Source organism: Oncorhynchus clarkii, chromosome 18, assembly GCF_045791955.1.
Source record: "Oncorhynchus clarkii lewisi isolate Uvic-CL-2024 chromosome 18, UVic_Ocla_1.0, whole genome shotgun sequence".
Taxonomy (NCBI): Eukaryota; Metazoa; Chordata; class Actinopteri; order Salmoniformes; family Salmonidae; genus Oncorhynchus; species Oncorhynchus clarkii.
In genome coordinates this window covers 8738608-8763138 of record NC_092164.1, presented here as the reverse complement: position 1 = coordinate 8763138, position 24531 = coordinate 8738608, and the positions used below count along the sequence as shown (strand labels likewise).

Genomic DNA, 24531 nt, shown 5'->3' with positions numbered 1-24531 from the left:
ACAAACAGTCCCTCATCCACTTCATTTGATGGAGAAAGAAACTGAGATTTCGTGGAAAGAGATAGGGGTGCCATGTGAAGATCAGGCGATGAGTGGCTAATCTGCCTTTGCCATCAGTCCTGCTAGCTAATGTTCAATCGCTGGAAAATAAATGGGACCAACTGAAAGCACGTATATCCCACCAATGGGACATTAAAAACTGTAATATCTTATTTTTCACCAATATTAATAATGTGCAGCTGGTGGGTTATACACTCTATCGGCAGGATAGAACAGCAGCCTCTGGTAAGGCACGGGTCGAGGACCTATGCATAGTTGTAAACAACAGCTGGTGCACGATATCTAAGGAAGTCTCAAGGTTCTGCTCGCCTGAGGTAGAGTATCTCATGATAAGCTGTAGACCACACTATCTACATCGAGAGTTTTCATCTGTATTTTTAGTAGCTGTCTACATACCACCACAGACCGATGCTGGCACTAAAACCGCACTCAATGTATGTATACCGCCATAAGCAATGTCACGGCAGATTTCCTCCTCTTCGTCTGAAGAGGAAGTGTAGCAGGGATCGGACCAATACGCAGCGTAGTTCATGCTCAACATGTTTTAATTAAAGACGATAACGTGAACACTACACAAAATAACAAACGTGGCACAACCAAAACAGTCCTATCTGGTGCAGAGAACACAAAGAGAGGAAACAATCACCCACAAAGTACCCACAGAATATGGCTGCCTAAATATGGTTCCCAATCAGAGACAACGACAGACAGCTGCCTCTAATTGAGAACCAATCTAGGCAACCATAGACATACAAAATACCTAGAACGGAGACAGCCCCATAAACATACAAAACCCCTAGACAAGAAAAACACATACATCACCCAGGTCACACCCTGACCTAACCAAAATAACAAGGAAAACAAAGAATACTAAGGTCAGGGTGTGACAAGCAAACAGGAAAACGCTCATCCAGAGGCGGCGCTCCTAGTGGTCGGGGACTTTAATGTAGGGAAACTTAAATCAGTTTTACCTCATTTCAATCAGCATGTTAAATGTGCAGTCAGGGGGAAAATAACTCTAGACCACCTTTACTCCACACACAGAGATGCGTACAATGCTCTCCCTCGCCCTCTATTTGGCAAATCTGACCATAATTCTATCCTCCTGATTCCTGCTTACAAGCAAAAATGTAAGCAGGAAGCACCAGTGGTCAGATGAAGCAGTTGCTAAGCCACAGGACTGTTTTTGTTGTTTAATTAAACGTTTCACCTGCACCTGCTTCCCGACTCAAAGCTCCGTTATTACAGACCCACTCCAATTTGCATACCACCCCAACAGATCCACAGATGATGCAATCTCTATTGCACTCCACACTGACCTTTCACACCTGCACAAAAGGATCACCTATGTGAGAATGCTAGTCATTGACTACAGCTCTGCGTTCAACATAGTGCCCTCAAAGATCATCACTAAGCTAAGGACCCTGGGACTAAACCCCTCCTTTTGCAAATGGATCCTGGACTTCCTGACGGGCCGCCCCCAGGTGGTAAGGGTAGGTAACAACCCATCCGCCATGCTGATCCTCAACACAGGAGCCCCTCAGGGGTGCGTGCTCAGTCCCCTCCTGTACTCCCTGTTCACTCATGACTGCACAGCCAGGCACGACTCCAACACCATCATTAAGTATGCCGATAACACAACGATGAGACAGCCTATAGGGAGGAGGTCAGAGACCTGACAGTGTGGTGCAAGGACAAAAACCTCTCCCTCAATGTGATCAAGACAAAGGAGATGATTGTGGACTACAGGAAAAGGAGGACTGAGCACGGCCCCATTCTCTTCGACGGGGCTGCAGTGGAGCAGGTTGAGAGCTTGAAGTTCCTTGGTGTCCATGGGTCCTCAGCTCCTCAAAGGTTTTACAGATGCACCATCGAGAGCATCCTGATGGGTTGCATCACTGCCTGGTATGGCAACTGCTCGGCCTCCGACCAGACTATTTGCATTGCCCTCCACCCCCTCTTCTACGCTGCTGCTACTCTCTGTTATTATCGATGCATAGTCACTTTAATAACTCTACCTACATGTACATATTACCTCAATTACCTCAATCCCAGTAGCCCCCCGCACATTGACTCTGTATCGGTACCCCCTTTATATATCCCCACTTTTGTTATTTACTGCTCTTTAATTATTTGTTATTCTTATCTCTTACTTTTTATTTGTATTTTCCTAAAACTGCATTGTTGGTTAAGGGCTTGTAAGTAAGCATTTCACTGTCTACCCCTGTTGTATTCGGCACATGTGACAAAAACAATTTGATTTGATATGACATTTGAAATGTCTTTATTATTTTGGAACTTAAGTGAGCGTAATGTTCACTGTTCATTTTTTATTTTTTCACTTTTGTTTATTATGTACTTCGCTTGCTTTGGCAATGTTAACATATGTTTCCCATGCCAATAAAGCCCTGAGAGAGAGAGAGAGAGAGAGAGAGAGAGAGAGAGAGAGAGAGAGAGAGAGAGAGAGAGAGGAGAGAGAGAGAGAGAGAGAGAGAGAGAGAGAGAGAGAGAGAGAGAGAGAGAGAGAGAGAGAGAGAGAGAGAGAGAGAGAGAGAGAGAAACAAACAAAGAAAAGAGAAAACACTGTTTTGAAGAAGGAGCAATTTCCCCTCATTTCCTTCCTCTCCTCATCAGCATTCATCTCCTCACAAATAATCACCAAGAACAATGAAGCATAAGGAGCTCTATTTCATTCCCCTGGTGTTTATCCGCTCCAACACCGAGAGGGAAGAGTATATAATCACCCAACCATTGGAGGGGGTCGTGCCACCATGCTATCTAGAGGAGGGGAGCCAGCGCTAACAAAGTGCTAATTTTGGCGTATTATAAAGAGCTGTAATTATGCTAACGCTCGTGTGCCTAGGCTAACGCTAGCCTCCTGTGCCAGGCGACAGCCCCAGACATTTATCGCTCATTCTGTCAGGGCAGAGGCTAACGAAACGTTAGCGTTAGCCCGGGAATAGTTAGACCCCCCCGCTAACCATCGCTAATGCTAACTCCCCTCTTCAACCTCAGCTCGCTGGTGCAGGTGGGGTTATTTGGTGAGAGGATTTTGCCTACACAATTTAGCGACACTGGAGCACATAATATCTTTGAGGAGAGAGAGAGGCAGGATAGAAGAGAGAAAGACTTTAGAAGAGAGGAGCAGAGGGGTCAATTGCTTTCATCCCCTTCTCTATCTTTCCTTTCTCTCTGGCGCGCTCTTGATTTAAATGAGTTCCCCCGGCGGTGCTCTGGGGTGGAGAGGGACGAGGGCTCTATTCAGACACACCCAGAGGGCAGACACCAGCTACTTACCCAGAGCCAGCGACCAAGATGACTTTGTATTGCTTTGGAGAACTACTCACAAAGGGAGCTAGAGTGGACATCAAGCTGACGTGGAATGGTGTTATGTAAGGCATTAAATGTGCAGGTGAAACAGCAGCAGCATTGAGGGTCTGAGAGGGATATGAGGAAAATGTAAGAGGAGTGGAAGGACAGATACAGGAACAGGAACAGGAATAGGAATAGGAACAGGAACAGGAATAGGAATAGGAACAGGAGCAAGAACAGATGAGTAGAGAGAAGAGTAGAGAAATTGCTACTTCACCAAATAATTGTTTTCTCTTTCTCTCTCTCTCTCTCTCTCTCTCTCTTTCTCTCTCTCTCTCTCTCTCTCTCTCTCTCTCTCTCTCTCTCTCTCTCTCTCTCTCTCTCTCTCTCTCTCTCTCGTCTATGCACTCTCGCTTTCTTTTATGCTCTCTCCTGTTCTCCTGAGATAAAACCCTGTAAAGAGTCTGTCTGTCTCAGTCGTGTGTGTGTGTTTGTGTGTTTGTGTGTGTGTGTGAGGGGGTAGCTGGTGACTGTGGGAGAGGAGATGTGTCGAGTGGAGTGGAGTGTGTGTGTGTGTGTGTGTGTGTGTGTGTGTGTGTGTGTGTGTGTGTGTGTGTGTGTGTGTGTGTGTGTGTGTGTGTGTGTGTGTGTGTGTGTGTGTGTGTGTGTGTGTGTGTGTAGGCTTAGTGGTTCAGCCCAGACCAGGTGTGTCAAACTGAATGTGGTTATTGGTTCAGCCCAGGTGTGTCAAACTGAATGTGTGTCTTATTGGTTCAGCCCAGGTGTGTCAAACTGAATGTGTGTCTTATTGGTTCAGCCCAGGTGTGTCAAACTGAATGTGTGTCTTATTGGTTCAGACCAGGTGTGTCAAACTGAATGTGTGTCTTATTGGTTCAGATCAGGTGTGTCAAACTGAATGTGTGTCTTATTGGTTCAGCCCAGGTGTGTCAAACTGAATGTGTGTCTTATTGGTTCAGCCCAGGTGTGTCAAACTGAATGTGTGTCTTAGTGGTTCAGACCAGATGTGTCAAACTGAATGTGTGCCTTAGTTTGTTCAGATCAGGGGTGTCAAACTGAATGTGTGTCTTAGTTTGTTCAGATCAGGGGTGTCAAACTGAATGTGTGTCTTATTGGTTCAGACCAGGTGTGTCAAACTGAATGTGTGTCTTAGTGGTTCAGATCAGGGGTGTCAAACTGAATGTGTGTCTTATTGGTTCAGCCCAGACCTGGAGTGTCAAACTCAATGTGTGTCTTATTGGTTCAGCCCAGACCAGGGGTGTCAAACTCAATGTGTGTCTTATTGGTTCAGCCCAGACCAGGGGTGTCAAACTGAATGTGTGTCTTATGGTTTTTGTTATTTGTATCCAATTAAGACCTAGACAACCAGGTTAAACACCTGTGGCCTAGATAGAGATAGAGAAATTTGAGAAATTTGAGGAAGAGGATATGATGATCACTCAGGTAAACAGGTTCTTATTTACCTCCCTCTGTTGGTAGGAGAGTGTTACTGCTTTAAGGCCTCGTTAGTAGGAGAGTGTTACTGCTGTAAGGCCTCGTTGGTAGGAGAGTGTTACTGCTGTAAGGCCTCGTTGGTAGGAGAGTGTTACTGCTCTATAAGGCCTCGTTGGTAGGAGAGTGTTACTGCTTTAAGGCCTCGTTGGTAGGAGAGTGTTTCTGCTGTAAGGCCTCGTTGGTAGGAGAGTGTTACTGGTGTAAGGCCTCGTTGGTATAGCAGAGTGTTACCGCTGTAAGGCCTCGTTGGTAGGAGAGTGTTACTGCTGTAAGGCCTTGTTGGTAGGAGAGTGTTACTGCTCTATAAGGCCTCGTTGGTAGGAGAGTGTTACTGCTCTATAAGGCCTCGTTGGTAGGAGAGTGTTACTGCTTTAAGGCCTCGTTGGTAGGAGAGTGTTTCTGCTGTAAGGCCTCGTTGGTAGGAGAGTGTTACTGCTGTAAGGCCTCGTTGGTAAGAGAGTGTTACCGCTGTAAGGCCTCGTTGGTAGGAGAGTGTTACTGCTGTAAGGCCTCGTTGGTAGGAGAGTGTTACTGCTGTAAGGCCACACAGGTGCTGATTGATCTACGGGGACATTACTGTATCTTGCAGGATGAAAAAAAGCATACAATATGTGAAAATTAATCTAGACTTTTAAACCGCTAGCTTGTCAGCGTGTATGTGTGCGCGTGTGTTTGTGCGTGTGCGTGTGCGTGTGTATGTGTGTGTTTGTGCGTGTGTGTGTGTGTGTGTGTGTGTGTGTGCATGCATAAGGGTGTGTGATGGAGAGGGATGGATGTGTTTTGCTGAAAGCTGGACTTGACCTGGCAGGATGGCAGGCTCATCTATCTAACTGTCAGGACCCACTAGGCTACAACCACCATGTATCTCTCCTCTCTACCACCATGTATCTCTCCTCTCTACCACCATGTATCTCTCCTCTCTACCACCTTTCCTCTCTCTCTCTCTCTCTCTCTCTCTCTCTCTCTCTCTCTCTCTCTCTCTCTCTCTCTCTCTCTCTCTCTCTCTCTCTCTCTCTCTCTCTCTCTCTCTCTCTCTCTCTCTCTCTCTCTCTCTCTCTCTCTCTCTCTCTCTCTCTCTCTCTCTCTCTCTCTCTCTCTCACACACACACACACAGACAGCGGCCCATGCTCAGCGGCCTCAAGTTGAGAGGAGGGAGGGTTTTTGTCAGAGCAGATGTTTTTGCGTGTCACTAATGGGTGTCCCCCTCCCTCCATCTCTCTCCATCCCTCCCTCCTCCTGCCGTGCTGCTGTTGTCTTTAAGGGAACAGGAACGATCAATTTGTGTGTTCCTCGTCTCTCCATGCTTGATTCAGCCCCCCAGCACCCTCTTCATGAATCTACGCTGTGCTAATGGACGGCCCCGGCCACCACAGATCGCCAGAGAGGAATCACAAGCACTGTCACACACGTGCACGCGCACACAAACACAAGTGAGTGTGTGTGTGTTTGTGTGTGTGTGTGCGCTAGTGTGTCTTTGTGTGTGTGTGTTTGTTAGTGTGTGTATGTATGTGCATTCCTGTGTGTGTGTGTGTGTGTGTGTGTGTGTGTGTGTGTGTGTGTGTGTGTGTGTGTGTGTGTGTGTGTGTGTGTGTGTGTGTGTGTGTGCGTGCGTGTCAGGCAGATGTAGTTGGATGGAATTTATCCAACCATTATGTAGAATTTATGTTGAATATAATAATGTACTACATTTATCAACCTGACACCAATATCATGTGAACGATATCGGCCCATAATCGTATCAATCAATCTAGCCGAGGTAGCTAGCATTGTGTCACCACCACATACAATAAGATGCACGTGTCTGGGTTTACCCTGATGCAAATATTAAGAGGCCAATATCTTGCAATGAATGTCCTAGCATTAAATGATGGAGTTCACCTCAGCTCAGAGCTGCACAGTTAGAGACCAAGCATATATGTTATATGCGTTGTTAGATAATTAGATAATTCACCAATTAATGGAATATTATTATGTTTCGTATCCATTTAAAGTAATCTGATTGATTACAGTCATGCAATAAGAAACAATGATCAAATGGTACCAGACATGTTCACCATGAAATGGACACGACATAGAAGTCTTAACAGCATAGAAAATTCACTACTATGAGATCGGTTTACCAATGTCTCCATGATCAACGTTTCAATCCATCTTTTATTCTTCCAAGAGCACCAAATCCATCTTTAATTCTTCCAAGAGCACCAAATCCATCTTTAATTCTTCCAAGAGCACCAAATCCATCTTTAATTCTTCCAAGAGCACCAAATCCATCTTTAATTCTTCCAAGAGCACCAAATCCATCTTTAATTCTTCCAAGAGCACCAAATCCATCTTTTATTCTTCCAAGAGCACCAAATCCATATTTTATTCTTCCAAGAGCACCACATCCAGCTTTTATTCTTCTAAGAGCACCAAATCCAGCTTTTATTCTTCCAAGAGCACCAAATCCAGCTTTTATTCTTCCAAGAGCACCAAATCCAGCTTTAATTCTTCCAAGAGCACCAAATCCAGCTTTAATTCTTCCAAGAGCACCAAATTCAGCTTTAATTCTTCCAAGAGCACCAAATCCATCTTTAATTCTTCCAAGAGCACCAAATCCATCTTTAATTCTTCCAAGAGCGCCAAATCCAGCTTTAATTCTTCCAAGAGCGCCAAATCCAGCTTTAATTCTTCCAAGAGCACCAAATCCAGCTTTAATTCTTCCAAGAGCGCCAAACCCCAGTATCTCCCATCGTCTAGTTAACCTCACTTTGTATGGCCCAAAACATTCAACCAAAAGGCATAAAACTTCCCATGCATCCTCTAATCTAACCACCCCACCTCCACACTGTATGGTAACAGTGCACCCGTGTTGCTCCTCTTTGAAGTATCTGCCGTCCGACCAACAGAATAACACAGTTTCTCTGTAACAAAAAATCCATATCACTTACAGTACAATATAAAATATCAACATTCAAAGCTCTTTATGAACTCTTGAAAGAATCCGGAACATGACAATTTAAATATAATTCACATAGTAACATTCATTTGGTCGATAAACGTTTTCATCAGTCTTCACTCCCCCAACAGTGTCCGTCCGTGCTCCCAGGGTCCTTTGGGAATGTCCCTCCCCGGGAGAAAGCCACAGATGAAGTGTGATAGATGGTCAGCCAACCAAATAATGTCATAAATGGTGATTGAGTGATGACGCCGGGCCTCAGCGCCTGCCAGTCACCAGTATCACCTTCTATCCTTCTTTCACTACACAGACTCCTGCCAGGCTTGGCATCTCTGTTGAAATCCACATTAAAACACTTCCACTAAACCCAACCATTCGGCATATTTTTCCAGCACAGCTCTACATTCTAATATCCCTTTTCAACATTTACAGAGGTTCCAGAGGGCTTCACCAAACCAAATCCTTGATCAGATAAAGAAAGCATGGCAAATCAGTTAAGAAAAAAGCAGTGGGAGAAATTCGGCAGCATGCATGAACATCAACAGTTTTCAGTTCATCTGTAAAACAGCTGCATCAAAGTGCAAGTTAACTTCGGTGTCCCTTCTACAGGACGGTGGAGCTAACGTAGGCTAATGCCGTTAGCACGAGGTTGTAGGTAACCAGAACATTTCCCAGGACATGGACATATCTGACTTTGGAGAGTGGAAAGCTTCAATTCTTGTTAATCTAACTGCACTGTTCAATGTACAGTAGCTATTACAGTGAAAGAATACCATTCTATTGTTTGAGGAGAGTGCATCATTTTGAACATGAAAAGTTATTAACAAACAGATTAGGCACATTTGGGTAGTCCTGATTACATAAAATTGAACAGATTTTAAAAAAATGTTTTATTTAACCAGGTAGGCTAGTTGAGAACAAGTTCTCATTTACAACTGCGACCTGGCCAAGATAAAGCAAAGCAGTGTGACACAGACAACAACACAGAGTTACACATGGAGTAAACAATAAACAAGCCAATAACACAGAGTAGAAAAAAGAAAGTTTATATACAGTGTGTGCAAAAGGCATGAAGAGGTAGGCAATAAATAGGTCATAGGAGCAAATAGTTACAATTTAGCAGATTAACACTGGAGTGATAAATGAGCAGATGATGATGTGCAAGTAGTGATACTGGTGTGCAAAAGAGCAGAAATGTAGATAAAATAAAAACAGTATGGGAATGAGGTAGGTAGATTTGGTGGGCTATTTACAGATGGACTATGTACAGCTGCAGCGATCGGTTAGCTGCTCAGAGTTGATGTTTAAAGTTGGTGAGGGAAATAAAAGTCTCCAACTTCAGCGATTTTTGCAATTCATTCCAGTCACTGTCAGCAGAGAACTGGAAGGAAAGGCGGCCAAATGAGGTGTTGGCTTTGGGGATGATCAGTGAGATATACCTGCTGGAACGTGTGCTACGGGTGGGTGTTGTTATCGTGACCAGTGAACTGAGATAAGGCGGAGCTTTACCTAGCATAGACTTGTAGATGACTTGGAGCCAGTGGGTCTGGTGATGAATATGTCGTGAGGGCCAGCCGACTAGAGCATACAGGTCGCAGTGGTGGGTGGTATAAGGTGATTTGGTAACAAAACAGATGGCACTGTGATACACTGTATCCAGCTTGCTGAGTAGAGTGTTGGAAGCTTTTTTGTAGATGACAATGCTGAAGTCGAGGATCGGTAGGATAGTCAGTTTTACTAGGGTAGGTTTGGCGGCGTGAGTGAGTGAAGGAGGCTTTGTTGCGAAATAGAAAGCCGATTCTAGATTTTATTTTGGATTGGAGATGTTTAATATGAGTCTGGAAGGAGAGTTTACAGTCTAGCCAGACACCTAGGTATTTAAAGTTGTCCACATATTCTAGGTCGGAACCGTCCAGGGTAGTGATGCTAGTCGGGCGGGCGGGTGCAGGCAGCGAACGGTTGAAAAACATGCATTTGGTTTTACTAGCGTTTAAGAGCAGTTGGAGGCCACGGACGGAGTGTTGTATGGCATTGAAGCTCGTTTGGAGGTTAGTTAGCACAGTGTCCAAGGAAGGGCCAGAAGTATACAGAATGGTGTCGTCTGCGTAGAGGTGGATCAGGGAATCGCCCGCAGCAAGAGCGACATCATTGATATATACAGAGAAAAGAGTCGGCCTGAGAATTGAACCCTGTGGTACCCCCATAGAGACTGCCAGAGGTCCGGACAACATGCTCTCCGATTTGACATACTGAAGTAGTTGGTGAACCAGGCGAGGCAGTCATTAGAAAAACCAAGGCTATTGAGTCTGCCGATAAGAATACGGTGATTGAGTCGAAAGCCTTGGCCAGGTTGATGAAGACGGCTGCACAATACTGTCTTTTATCGATGGCGGTTATGATATCGTTTAGTACCTTGAGCGTGGCTGAGGTGCACCCGTGAATGGCTCGGAAGCCAGATTGCACAGCGGATTCGAAATGGTCAGTGATCTGTTCATTAACTTGGCTTTCGAAGACTTTAGATATGCAGGGCAGGATGGATATAGGTCTGTAACAGTTTGGGTCTAGGGTGTCACCCCCTTTGAAGAAGGGGATGACCGCGGCAGCTTTCCAATCTTTAGGGATCTCATACAATACGAAAGAGAGGTTGAACAGGCTGGTAATAGGGGTTGCAACAATGGCGGCGGATAGTTTTAGAAAGAGAGGGTCCAGATTGTCTAGCCCAGCTGATTTGTACGGGTCCAGGTTTTGCAGCTCTTTCAGAACATCTGCTGTCCGGATTTGGGTGAAGGAGAGGCTGGGGAGGCTTTGGCGAGTAGCTGCGGGGGAGGCGAAGCTGTTGGCCGGGGTTGGAGTATCCAGGAGGAAGGCATGGCCAGCCGTTGAGAAATGCTTATTGAAATGTTTGATTATCATGGATTTATCAGTGGTGACTTAGCCTCAGTGCAGTGGGCAGCTGGGAGAAGGTGCTCTTGTTCTCCATGGACTTTACAGTGTCCCAGAACTTGTTGGAGTTAGAGCTACAGGATGCAAATTTCTGCTTGAAAAAGCTAGCCTTTGCTTTCCTGACTGACTGTGTGTATTGGTTCCTGACTTTCCTGAACAGTTGCATATCATGGGGACTATTTTTGTACTGATCAAGGGCAGTCAGGTCTGGAGTGAACCAAGGGCTATATCTGTTCTTAGTTCAGCATTTTTTGAACGGGGCATGCTTATCTAAGATGGCGAGGAAATTACTTTTAAAGAAAGACCAGGCATCCTCGACTGACGGGATGAGGTCAATATCCTTCCAGGATATCCGGGCCAGGTCGATAAGAAAGGCCTGCTCGCAGAAGTGTTTTAGGGAGCTTTTGACAGTGATGAGGGGTGGTCGTTTGACCGCGGACCCATAGCAGATACAGGCAATGAGGCAGTGATCGCTGAGATCCTGATTGAAAACAGCATTTGGAGGGCAAGTTGGTCAGGATAATGTCTATGAGGGTGCCCATGTTTACGGATTTAGGGTTGTACCTGGTGGGTTCCTTGATGATTTGTGTGAGATTGAGGGCATCTAGCTTAGATTGTAGGACTGCCGGGGTGTTAAGAATATCCCAGTTTAGGTCACCTAACAGAACGAACTCTGAAGCTAGATGGGGGGTGATCAATTCACAAATGGTGTCCAGGGCACAGCTGGGAGCAGAGGGGGGTCGATAGCAGGCGGCAACAGTGAGAGACTTATTTCTGGAGAGGTTTATTTTAAAGATTATAAGTTCAAACTGTTTGGGTATAGACCTGGAAAGTATGACAGAACTTTGCAGGCTATCTCTGCAGTAGATTGCAACTCCTCCCCCTTTGGCAGATATATCTTGACGGAAAATGTTGTAGCTGGATATGGAAATCTCAGAATTGTTGGTGGTCTTCCTAAGCCAGGATTCAGACACGGCAAGGACATCAGGGTTGGCAGAGTGTGCTAGGGCAGTGAGTAAAACCAACTTAGGGAGGAGGCTTCTCATGAAACCAAGGTTTTTTCGATCACAGAAGTCAACAAATGAGGGTGCCTGGGGACACGCAGGGTTTTGGTTTACCTCCACATCACCCGATTAACAGAGGAGGAGTAGGATGATGGCACGGCTAAAGGCTATCAAAACTGGTCGCATTGGGGACAAAGAATAAAAGGAGCAGATGTCTGGGCGTGGTAGAATAGATTTAGGGCATAATGTGCAGACAGGGGTATGGTGAGGTGCGGGTACAGAGGATGTAAGCCCAGGCACTGAGTGATGATAAGAGAGGTTGTATCTCTGGATAAGCTGGTTATAATGGGTGAGGTCACCGCATGTGTGGGAGGTGGGACAAAGGAGGTATCAAAGGTATAAGGAGTGGAACTAGGGGCTCCATTGTAAACTAAAACAATGATAACTAACCTAAACAACAGTATACAAGGCATATTGACATATGAGAGAGACATACAGCGAGGCATAAAGTAATCACAGGTGTTGATTTGGAGAGCTAACTAAGACAACGGGTGAGACAACAACAGCTAATCAGCTAAAACAACAACAGGTAAAATGGCGATGAAGGGGCAGAGAGGAGCCTGAGTTCGCGGCTGGGGCCGACAGATAAACAAACAAACCAAAAAATAAAATAATAATAATAAAAATACAATATTTCATTGGATCAGTCAAACTTTGCACATACACTGATGCCATCTAGTGGCTAAAATCTAAATTGCACCTGGGCTGGAATAATACTTTATGGCCTTTCTCTTGCATTTCAAAGATGATGGTACAACATTTTTTACAAAAGAACAGTTGGTTTTTTCTTTGTATTATCTTTTACCAGATCTATTGTGATATATATTATGACATTCGTTTCACATTTCCACAAACTTCAAAGTGTTTCATTTCAAATGGTACCAAGAATATGCATATCCTTTCTTCAGGTCCTGAGCTACAGGCAGTTAGATGTGGGTATGTCATTTTAGGCAAACATTGGAGAAAAAAAATGGGCTAATCCTTTTAAAGTTACTGCAACAACTGACTGAAGGGTGCTGATATTAGAGCCCAACTTCAGTGTGACCAAATGTATGACAAGTCTAATAAAGACTGTGGGGCCGAAACTGTTGTTTCAGTCGCTTTCACTGCAGAGGAACAGGACTGAAAGCAACTCTGGAGCAAATCTGGGGGTAAAGAAAGCTTCTGAACTCCCAAACGAGCAGGGCTTCTTTGCCCTCGGTGACTGGCAGGTGTAACCTTATAAAAGGCTATATAATAGTAGATAAGAGTTATAGTACAGCATGGTACCACTGTGTAACCTACAGTCTGACTGACAGCACTAATAACCCTTCCAATCACTCAGTTCCCTGTAGGCATCTTCCCACAATTACTAGACAGTCTGAGGATTTAGTGCGTTGTTCTGGATTTAGTGCGTTGTTCTTGATTTAGTGCGTTGTTCTTGATTTAGTTCGTTGTTCTTGATTTAGTGCGTTGTTCTTGACTTAGTGTGTTGTTCTTGATTTAGTTCATTGTTCTTGATTTAGTTTGTTGTTCTTGATTTAGTGTGTTGTTCTTGACTTAGTGCGTTGTTCTTGATTTAGTGCGTTGTTCTTGATTTAGTTTGTTGTTCTTGATTTAGTGTGTTGTTCTTGACTTAGTTCGTTGTTCTTGATTTAGTGCGTTGTTCTTGATTTAGTGCGTTGTTCTTGACTTAGTTTGTTGTTCTTGATTTAGTGAAAGAAGGAAGGGATGGCGGGATGGGTGTGAATGTCAGAAGTTCAATTGAATCATTATCATAGTCATAACCATCACCACTTCCTGTCCTATCTGGTCTGGCTGTACGCAGAGGGCTCTGAGACACTTCATCAGTAATCATCAGCCCAGGAGAGAGAGGAGGGCAGGTTCAACCAGGATATCAACATGCATGACAACTGTCTCAAAGGGAATATTCCCTGTCAAGTTAGCCGAGAGGAACTTTTCCTCCGGCGTTGCCCCAGTTACTGTTCCTAAAGTTTTGACCGTGTTTCTCTCTCTTTTTCTGAATGTGTTTAATCAACCCCCTCAATTACATCTGTTTGGACAACAGAAAACAATCTATGATATTTGACATTTTTTATAATCTCAAGTGGTTAGCTCCGATAGGATGTGAAAACGTTTCTCCTCCGTCATCCTCTGCCAGTTTCCCCGGAAACGTGAGGCGTCAGTGTACTGTTGGGGGTCCTTACGGGTCAGGTGGTACTTAGCGGCACAGCGTGATATCATTAACCCCGCTACCACCTTTGCCGTGTCACACCGCCATCAACCCCGTCACCCTGTGGACCGGCGCAGCCATAAAAGCGGGTGTCTCCACGGCAACAGCGTACCTCCAGATATCCCTTATCAATCCCCCAGATGCCTAATTGTTGCGCTAATGATGCAATGCCTGATGGAACTGTTTATGGTTTTCATTTTCCCCGACGTCGGAGCGCGGTAATTAGTGGCACACCTCAGATCATTAAACAGCATGGGGGGCCCGGGAGGGTGGGAGGTGGGGGAGAGGGGAGGTGGGCACACCGGGGAGAGAGGAGAGGACCCATGCTGTGCCGAGATAGGCCTAGTAAGGGAGCTTTATGTTCATAAAAATAAAGAAATAAAAAAATGTTTTTTAAGATTATGTTATTCCAGGCCTCCTCGATCCTCACACCGGGTCCTCTCCTCTCTCCCCATGTGCAGCCCGTAGATCATTTTATGCAGCACCAGTTGACCAATAATACAAATATGTGCTAAAATATCCACAGTGCTGAAATGAACAACATTTGATTCATAAACTGCCAATAGAAATAAACACATTATGCATGACTTTTTCACGTCTACCATTCATTTTTGACCAACAACAATCCATGGTCTATCAGCAGCGAGCTGGACTCACCTTGAGGAAGGAGAGGTTGCGGTTCCGGTCGATACTGGTGATCTCCAGGTTTCCCATGACCACCTCACAGTTCTCATAATGCTTCTTCAGGGTGCGGTACTGCTGCTCCAGGTCTGACAACGTGCTCAACTTGTTCTCCGTTCCAGGGCAAACTGCAGGGAGAGAGAGAGAGACACAGATGGATACAAATAAATCTCACCATTCAACTTAACTACAAATACACACTGCAGAGCATTAGAGAGGTCTCTTCTGTAAAGTAGGGAGTCACTGCAGAGCATTAGAGAGGTCTCTTCTGTAAAGTAGGGAGTCACTGCAGAGCATTAGAGAGGTCTCTTCTGTAAAGTAGGGAGTCACTGCAGAGCATTAGAGAGGTCTCTTCTGTAAAGTAGGGAGTCACTGCAGAGCATTAGAGAGGTCTCTTCTGTAAAGTAGGGAGTCACTGCAGAGCATTAGAGAGGTCTCTTCTGTAAAGTAGGGAGTCACTGCAGAGCATTAGAGAGGTCTCTTCTGTAAAGTAGGGAGTCACTGCAGAGCATTAGAGAGGTCTCTTCTGTAAAGTAGGGAGTCACTGCAGAGCATTAGAGAGGTCTCTTCTGTAAAGTAGGGAGTCACTGCAGAGCATTAGAGAGGTCTCTTCTGTAAAGTAGGGAGTCACTGCAGAGCATTAGAGAGGTCTCTTCTGTAAAGTAGGGAGTCACTGCAGAGCATTAGAGAGGTCTCTTCTGTAAAGTAGGGAGTCACTGCAGAGCATTAGAGAGGTCTCTTCTGTAAAGTAGGGAGTCACTGCAGAGCATTAGAGAGGTCTCTTCTGTAAAGTAGGGAGTCACTGCAGAGCATTAGAGAGGTCTCTTCTGTAAAGTAGGGAGTCACTGCAGAGCATTAGAGAGGTCTCTTCTGTAAAGTAGGGAGTCACTGCAGAGCATTAGAGAGGTCTCTTCTGTAAAGTAGGGAGTCACTGCAGAGCATTAGAGAGGTCTCTTCTGTAAAGTAGGGAGTCACTGCAGAGCATTAGAGAGGTCTCTTCTGTAAAGTAGGGAGTCACTGCAGAGCATTAGAGAGGTCTCTTCTGTAAAGTAGGGAGTCACTGCAGAGCATTAGAGAGGTCTCTTCTGTAAAGTAGGGAGTCACTGCAGAGCATTAGAGAGGTCTCTTCTGTAAAGTAGGGAGTCACTGCAGAGCATTAGAGAGGTCTCTTCTGTAAAGTAGGGAGTCACTGCAGAGCATTAGAGAGGTCTCTTCTGTAAAGTAGGGAGTCACTGCAGAGCATTAGAGAGGTCTCTTCTGTAAAGTAGGGAGTCACTGCAGAGCATTAGAGAGGTCTCTTCTGTAAAGTAGGGAGTCACTGCAGAGCATTAGAGAGGTCTCTTCTGTAAAGTAGGGAGTCACTGCAGAGCATTAGAGAGGTCTCTTCTGTAAAGTAGGGAGTCACTGCAGAGCATTAGAGAGGTCTCTTCTGTAAAGTAGGGAGTCACTGCAGAGCATTAGAGAGGTCTCTTCTGTAAAGTAGGGAGTCACTGCAGAGCATTAGAGAGGTCTCTTCTGTAAAGTAGGGAGTCACTGCAGAGCATTAGAGAGGTCTCTTCTGTAAAGTAGGGAGTCACTGCAGAGCATTAGAGAGGTCTCTTCTGTAAAGTAGGGAGTCACTGCAGAGCATTAGAGAGGTCTCTTCTGTAAAGTAGGGAGTCACTGCAGAGCATTAGAGAGGTCTCTTCTGTAAAGTAGGGAGTCACTGCAGAGCATTAGAGAGGTCTCTTCTGTAAAGTAGGGAGTCACTGCAGAGCATTAGAGAGGTCTCTTCTGTAAAGTAGGGAGTCACTGCAGAGCATTAGAGAGGTCTCTTCTGTAAAGTAGGGAGTCACTGCAGAGCATTAGAGAGGTCTCTTCTGTAAAGTAGGGAGTCACTGCAGAGCATTAGAGAGGTCTCTTCTGTAAAGTAGGGAGTCACTGCAGAGCATTAGAGAGGTCTCTTCTGTAAAGTAGGGAGTCACTGCAGAGCATTAGAGAGGTCTCTTCTGTAAAGTAGGGAGTCACTGCAGAGCATTAGAGAGGTCTCTTCTGTAAAGTAGGGAGTCACTGCAGAGCATTAGAGAGGTCTCTTCTGTAAAGTAGGGAGTCACTGCAGAGCATTAGAGAGGTCTCTTCTGTAAAGTAGGGAGTCACTGCAGAGCATTAGAGAGGTCTCTTCTGTAAAGTAGGGAGTCACTGCAGAGCATTAGAGAGGTCTCTTCTGTAAAGTAGGGAGTCACTGCAGAGCATTAGAGAGGTCTCTTCTGTAAAGTAGGGAGTCACTGCAGAGCATTAGAGAGGTCTCTTCTGTAAAGTAGGGAGTCACTGCAGAGCATTAGAGAGGTCTCTTCTGTAAAGTAGGGAGTCACTGCAGAGCATTAGAGAGGTCTCTTCTGTAAAGTAGGGAGTCACTGCAGAGCATTAGAGAGGTCTCTTCTGTAAAGTAGGGAGTCACTGCAGAGCATTAGAGAGGTCTCTTCTGTAAAGTAGGGAGTCACTGCAGAGCATTAGAGAGGTCTCTTCTGTAAAGTAGGGAGTCACTGCAGAGCATTAGAGAGGTCTCTTCTGTAAAGTAGGGAGTCACTGCAGAGCATTAGAGAGGTCTCTTCTGTAAAGTAGGGAGTCACTGCAGAGCATTAGAGAGGTCTCTTCTGTAAAGTAGGGAGTCACTGCAGAGCATTAGAGAGGTCTCTTCTGTAAAGTAGGGAGTCACTGCAGAGCATTAGAGAGGTCTCTTCTGTAAAGTAGGGAGTCACTGCAGAGCATTAGAGAGGTCTCTTCTGTAAAGTAGGGAGTCACTGCAGAGCATTAGAGAGGTCTCTTCTGTAAAGTAGGGAGTCACTGCAGAGCATTAGAGAGGTCTCTTCTGTAAAGTAGGGAGTCACTGCAGAGCATTAGAGAGGTCTCTTCTGTAAAGTAGGGAGTCACTGCAGAGCATTAGAGAGGTCTCTTCTGTAAAGTAGGGAGTCACTGCAGAGCATTAGAGAGGTCTCTTCTGTAAAGTAGGGAGTCACTGCAGAGCATTAGAGAGGTCTCTTCTGTAAAGTAGGGAGTCACTGTAAATAAGATTTTGTTCTTAACTAACTTGCCTAGTTAAAAAAGGTTACAATTTAAAATTCAAGAGAGAGAGAGAGAGAGAGAGAGAGAGAGAGAGAGAGAGAGAGAGAGAGAGAGAGAGAGAGAGAGAGAGAGAGAGAGAGAGAGAGAGAGAGAGAGAGAGAGAGAGAGAGAGAGAGAGAGAGAGAGAGAGAATCCTCTGGGGCTCTGTTCACAAACACAAACACACTCCACAGAGCCCGGACAGCAGCACAATTAGACCCAACCAAATCATGAGAAAAGATAATTACTTGACACATTGGAAAGAATTAACAAAAATTCCACAGTGTGCCATCACAGCAGTAAGATTTGTGACCTGTTGCCACAAGAAAAGGGCAACCAATGAAGAACAAACACCATTGTAAATACAACCCATATTTATGCTTATTTATTTTCCCTTTTATACTTTAGCCATTTGTACATCCTTACAACACATCGTTACAACACTGTATATATACATAATATGACATTTGTAATGTCTTTATTGTTTTGGAACTTCTGTGAGTGTAATGTCTACTGTTAATTTTGATTGTTTATTTCACTTTGTATAATATCTACCTCACTTGCTTTGGCAATGTTAACATGTTTCCCATGCCAATAAAGCCCCTTGAATTGAATTGAATTGGAGAGAGAGAGAGAGAGAGAGAGAGAGAGAGAGAGAGAGAGAGAGAGAGAGAGAGAGAGAGAGGGAGGGAGAGAGAGAGAGAGAGGGAAGGGAGAGAGAGAGAGAGAGGGGGGGGAGAGAGAGAGAGAGAGAGAGAGAGAGAGAAAGAGAGAGGGAGAGAGAGAGAGAGAGAGAGAGAGAGAGAGAGAGAGAGAGAGAGAGAGAGAGAGAGAGAGAGAGAGAGCGAGAGCGAGAGCGAGAGCGAGAGAGAGAGAGAGAGAGAGAGCGAGAGAGAGAGAGAGAGAGAGAGAGAGAGAGAGAGAGGGAGGGGGAGAGAGAGAGAGAGAGAGAGAGGGAGGGAGGGAGAGGGGAGAGAGAGAGAGAGGGAGAGAGGGGGGAGAGAGAGAAGTAGGTAGGAAGAAAGGGTATATCTAGACACCTCTACAATGGGACAGAAAGAGAGCCGTTTGCAGTGAGTCAGCATGAATACTGATATCTCCAGCAGGATACAGTTGTATTGTTGTCAGACCACTCTTCAGTTTAGGCAACCCGTATCCATGCCCACTATATCCTGTTGGGGGACTTGTGTCTTATTCTTTAAACTTAACAAACGTCACAGAGGTGGAATGTATGGAGCTCTGTGCTAGACAATTATTTCTGAACCTTTCATCATTGCGCAACCTGTGCACACAAATTATTCACTGAGAGAGAGAGAGAGAGAGAGAGAGAGAGACAGAGAGAGAGAGAGAGAGAGGGAGAGAGAGAGAGAGAGAGAGAGAGAGAGAGAGAGAGAGGGAGAGAAAGGGGATACAGAAGGAAAGAGAGGGATTAGGAGAAAGTGAAGTAGAGAGAAAGGGGCAGGGGGAGAGAGCAGAGATGTTAATGTCACCGTGGAGAGCTCCAGACCTGACCCTTGACAATGACAGAGCTTGGAGAGGTGGAAAACACTTGATTCCTCAAAGGCATTGACCTACAATACCGGCACTCCACAATCACACAGCCATTTAATGAAATAAATGATAATGAAGTTCATTGACCTTTACAGAAGGTTTGACTGCTGTCTTCTCATTACCTCTGATATTACAGGTCTTTGGTAGTATTAGTGGTGGCCATGCCCATGTGGTGGATGACATCACTGGTAATAATGAAAACGAGCAATAACAATGAGTGTGTGAGGGTGGAATGGAGTAGCCCCCTACCCTCTCACCCCAACCACTACTCCCTCACCCCAACCAACACTCCTAGCCCCCTACTCCCTCACCCCAACCACTACTCCCTCACCCCAACTACCAATCCTAGCCCCCTACTCCCTCACCCCAACTACCACTCCTAGCCCCCTACTCCCTCACCCCAACCATCACTCCTAGCCCCCTACCCTCTCACCCCAACCACTACTCCCTCACCCCAACCACCACCCCTAGTCCCCTACTCCCTCACCCCAAACACCACCCCTAGTCCCCTACTCCCTCACCCCAACCACCACTCCTAGTCCCCTACCCCCTCACCCCAACCAGCACCCATAGCCCCCTACCCCCTCACCCCAACCAGCACCCATAGCCCCCTATCCCCTCACCCCCCCGCTGACTCCGATTCCCAGCTGCTATTCTTGGGTAGAGGAGGAGGGTGACTATCATGGTGCTCCAGGGGTTAACAGGTTCTGACACATCCACTTTATCCCTCTAGCCTCTCCACTGGACATGACACCTCATTACAAGCACCTATTTCCACCCATCAAACACCTTCTCTGATGAACTGGCAGCTGCCACTACGGCCAAAGGCACTACAGGAGGATGTGTGTGTACGTTTGTACCAGAGAGAGTCATTAACACAGAGAGAAAGTGTTTATTCATTTTTTAATTTGATTTAACCTTTATTTAACTAGGCATGTCAGTTAACAATAAATTCTTATAAACAAAGACGGCCTACACCGGCTAAATCCTAACCCGGACGACTCTGGGCCAATTGTTTGCCACCCTTTGGGACTCCCAATCACGGACGGTTGTGATACAGCCTGCAATCGAACCATGGTCTGTACTGATTCCTGTAGCACTGAAATCCAGTGCCTTAGACCTCTGGACCACTCGGGGGCCCGAACACAGAGAGAGAGAGAGTCAATAACACAGAGAGAGAGAGTCATTCAAACAGAGACAGAGACATTAACACAGAGAGACTACTTATCACAGAGAGAGAGAGAGTCATTAACACAGACAGAGAGAGAGCCATTAACACAGAGAGAGAGTCATTAACACATAGAGAGAGAGACTAATTAACACAGAGAGAGGGTCATTAACACAGACAGAGAGAGAGTCATTCAAACAGAGAGAGGTTTATTAACAAAGAGAGAGACTCATTAACACAGAGAGAGACTCATTAACACAGAGAGAGACTCATTAGCACAGAGAGAGATTCATTAACACAGAGAGAGAGTCATTCAAACAGAGAGAGGTTCATTAACACAGAGAGAGTAATTAACACAGAGACAGAGTCATTAACAAAGAGAGAGAGTCATTAACAAAGAGAGAGAGTCATTAAAACAGAGAGAGGCTCATTAACACAGAGAGAGTGTCAATACCACAGAGAGAGTCATTAACACAGAGAGATAGAGTCATTCAAACGGAGAAAGAGTCATTAGCACAGAGAGAGACTCATTAACACACACAGAGAGAGTCATTAACACCTTATTAAGTTCTGGGTTCTATCTTTCAGTCCCCACTGCTAAACATAGAGACCAACATTACAGTAGGTCAACATAGAGACCAACATTACAGTAGGCAAACATAGAGACCAACATTACAGCAGGTAAACATAGAGACCAACATTACAGCAGGAAAACATAGAGACCAACATTACAGCAGGTAAACATAGAGACCAACATTACAGCAGGAAAACATAGAGACCAACATTACAGCAGGCAAACATTACAGTAGACCAACATTACAGTAGGCAAACATAGAAACCAACATTACAGCAGGTAAACATTACAGTAGACCAACATTACAGTAGGCAAACATAGAGACCAACATTACAGTAGACCAACATTACAGTAGGCAAACATAGAGACCAACATTACAGTAGACCAACATTATAGTAGGCAAACATAGAAACCAACATTACAGCAGGCAAACATTACAGTAGACCAACATTACAGTAGGCAAACATAGAAACCAACATTACAGTAGGCAAACATAGAGACCAACATTACAGTAGACCAACATTACAGTAGGCAAACATAGAGACCAACATTACAGTAGACCAATATTACAGTAGGCAAACATAGAGACCAACATTACAGTAGGCAAACATAGAGACCAACATTACAGTAGGTAAACATAGAGAACAACATTACAGTAGGCAAACATAGAGACCAACATTACAGTAGACCAACATTACAGTAGGCAAACATAGAGACCAACATTACAGTAGACCAACATTATAGTAGGCAAACATAGAAACCAACATTACAGTAGGCAAACATAGAGACCAACATTACAGTAGACCAACATTACAGTAGGCAAACATAGAGACCAATATTACAGTAGACCAACATTATAGTAGGCAAACATAGAAACCAACATTACAGCAGGCAAACATTACAGTAGACCAACATTACAGTAGGCAAACATAGAAACCAACATTACAGTAGGCAAACATAGAGACCAACATTACAGTAGACCAACATTACAGTAGGCAAACATAGAGACCAACATTACAGTAGACCAACATTATAGTAGGCAAACATAGAAACCAACATTACAGCAGGCAAACATTACAGTAGACCAACATTACAGTAGACCAATATTACAGTAGGCAAACATAGAGACCAACATTACAGTAGGCAAACATAGAGACCAACATTACAGTAGGTAAACATAGAGAACAACATTACAGTAGACCAATATTACAGTAGGCAAACATAGAAACCAACATTACAGCAGGTAAACATATATACCAACATTACAGTAGACCAATATTACAGTAGGCAAACATAGAGACCAACATTACAGTAGGCAAACATAGAGACCAACATTACAGTAGGTAAACATAGAGAACAACATTACAGTAGACCAATATTACAGTAGGCAAACATAGAGACCAACATTACAGTAGGCAAACATAGAGACCAACATTACAGTAGGCAAACATAGAGACCAACATTACAGTAGGTAAACATAGAGACCAACATTACAGTAGACCAACATTACAGTAGGCAAACATAGAGACCAACATTACAGTAGACCAACATTATAGTAGGCAAACATAGAAACCAACATTACAGCAGGCAAACATTACAGTAGACCAACATTACAGTAGGCAAACATAGAAACCAACATTACAGCAGGTAAACATAGAGACCAACATTACAGTAGGCAAACATAGAGACCAACATTACAGTAGGCAAACATAGAGACCAACATTACAGTAGGTAAACATAGAGAACAACATTACAGTAGGCAAACATAGAGACCAACATTACAGTAGGCAAACATAGAGACCAACATTACAGCAGGAAAACATAGAGACCAACATTACAGTAGGAAAACATAGAGACCAACATTACAGTAGACAAACATAGAGACCAACATTACAGTAGGCAAACATAGAGACCAACATTACAGTAGGTAAACATAGAGACCAACATTACAGTAGGCAAACATAGAGAGCCCTATGGGCCTTGGTCAAAAGTAGTGCACTATAAAGGGAACAGCGTGTCATTTGGGAGTAAGTTATGACGATGTAACTGTGTGTGTGTATGCCTGTGTGTGTATGCCTGTGTGTGTGTGCGTGTGTGTGTGTGTGTGTGTGTGTGTGTACACAAACATAACACTAGTGTGATGCCAGAGATTGCAGACAGACCCTATAGGCCTGATTGGTATGCTGGGGTGTGTGTGTGTGTGTGTGCATGCACGTAGGTGTGGCTGTGTACTCCCTATAACTGGCTTCTACAACCAGCTCAGAGCTCATAAGGTGGCTGAGGTGCGTCAGTAATAAGTCCTTATTGAGCCCCTGAGGGGTGTAGTGTAGTGTAGCAGGGTAGAGGAGGGGCTGAGAGATTACAGAGTAGTGAGAGGAGACACAGACAGACAGACAGACAGACAGACAGACAGACAGCTAGGAGAGGACAGAGGAATAGCCACAGACATGTACCAATCTAACCAATCAGACACTCTATTGGTCTGATCTATCTATCCATCCTCCAATCACAATAGAGAATGACGCTTGGTGAGGTGAGGTTCAACCCTGTGAATAATTTGTGTGCACAGGTTGTGCAATAATGAAAGGTTCAGAAATAATTGTCTAGCACAGAGCTCCATACATTCCACCTCTGTGACGTTTGTTAAGTTTAAAGAATAAGACACAAGTCCCCCAACAGGATATAGTGGGCATGGATACGGGATCACTAAACTGAAGAGTGGTCTGACAACAATACAACTGTATCCTGCTGGAGATATCAGTATTCATGCTGACTCACTGCAAACGGCTCTCTTTCTGTCCCATTGTAGAGGTGTCTAGATATACTCTTTCTTCCTACCTACTTCTCTCTCTCCCCCCTCTCTCCCTCTCTCTCTCTCTCTCTCTCTCTCCCCTCTCCCTCCCTCCCTCCCTCTCTCTCTCTCACTCTCTCTCCCTCTCTCCCCCTCTCTCTCTCTCTCCCTCTCTCCTCTTTCATCTGCAGCCCCTGCGGTGGTGGTGTAAGAATTGAGCCGTCACATCCTAGAGTTCACACAGTGGGTTGGAGAGGGGAAAGAGGGAGAGAGAAGGTCCATTTGATGCCCAGAGAGGCTGCCAACGAGAACAATAGGCAGACTCTCTGTGGCCGTGTCACTCCCCAAGCAGGAGCTCTTGGCAGAACTAATTTATTTTACCCAGTGAGAGACAGGGAGGAAGGGAGTTAGAGAGAGAGAGAGATCACCGTCAAAGAAAGAGGGCGAGAGAGAAAGAAGGACGGAAAGAGATGGCAAAAAAAGATAGATGGAGAGAAAAAAAAAGAGATAGAAAGAGAGAGACTTGACAACAGTAGAGTTCTGGGCAAATTCTTCCCTCAGCAATATAACAGTAGAGTTCTGGGTAAATTCTTCCCTCTCAGCAATATAACAGTAGAGTTCTGGGCAAATTCTTCCCTCAGCA

At 44.8% G+C, this 24531-nt stretch overlaps 1 protein-coding gene across 1 annotated transcript in view; it reads right to left on the bottom strand.

Annotated features, from left to right (window-relative positions):
- The window catches only part of LOC139372981 (receptor tyrosine-protein kinase erbB-4-like), a 560371-nt gene that overhangs the window by 314424 nt on the left and 221416 nt on the right, over positions 1-24531 (bottom strand). Inside the window, exon 2 of the mRNA XM_071112889.1 lies at positions 14700-14851. Coding sequence (XP_070968990.1) covers positions 14700-14851 — 152 coding nt within the window. The remainder of the gene's footprint in view (positions 1-14699; positions 14852-24531) is intronic.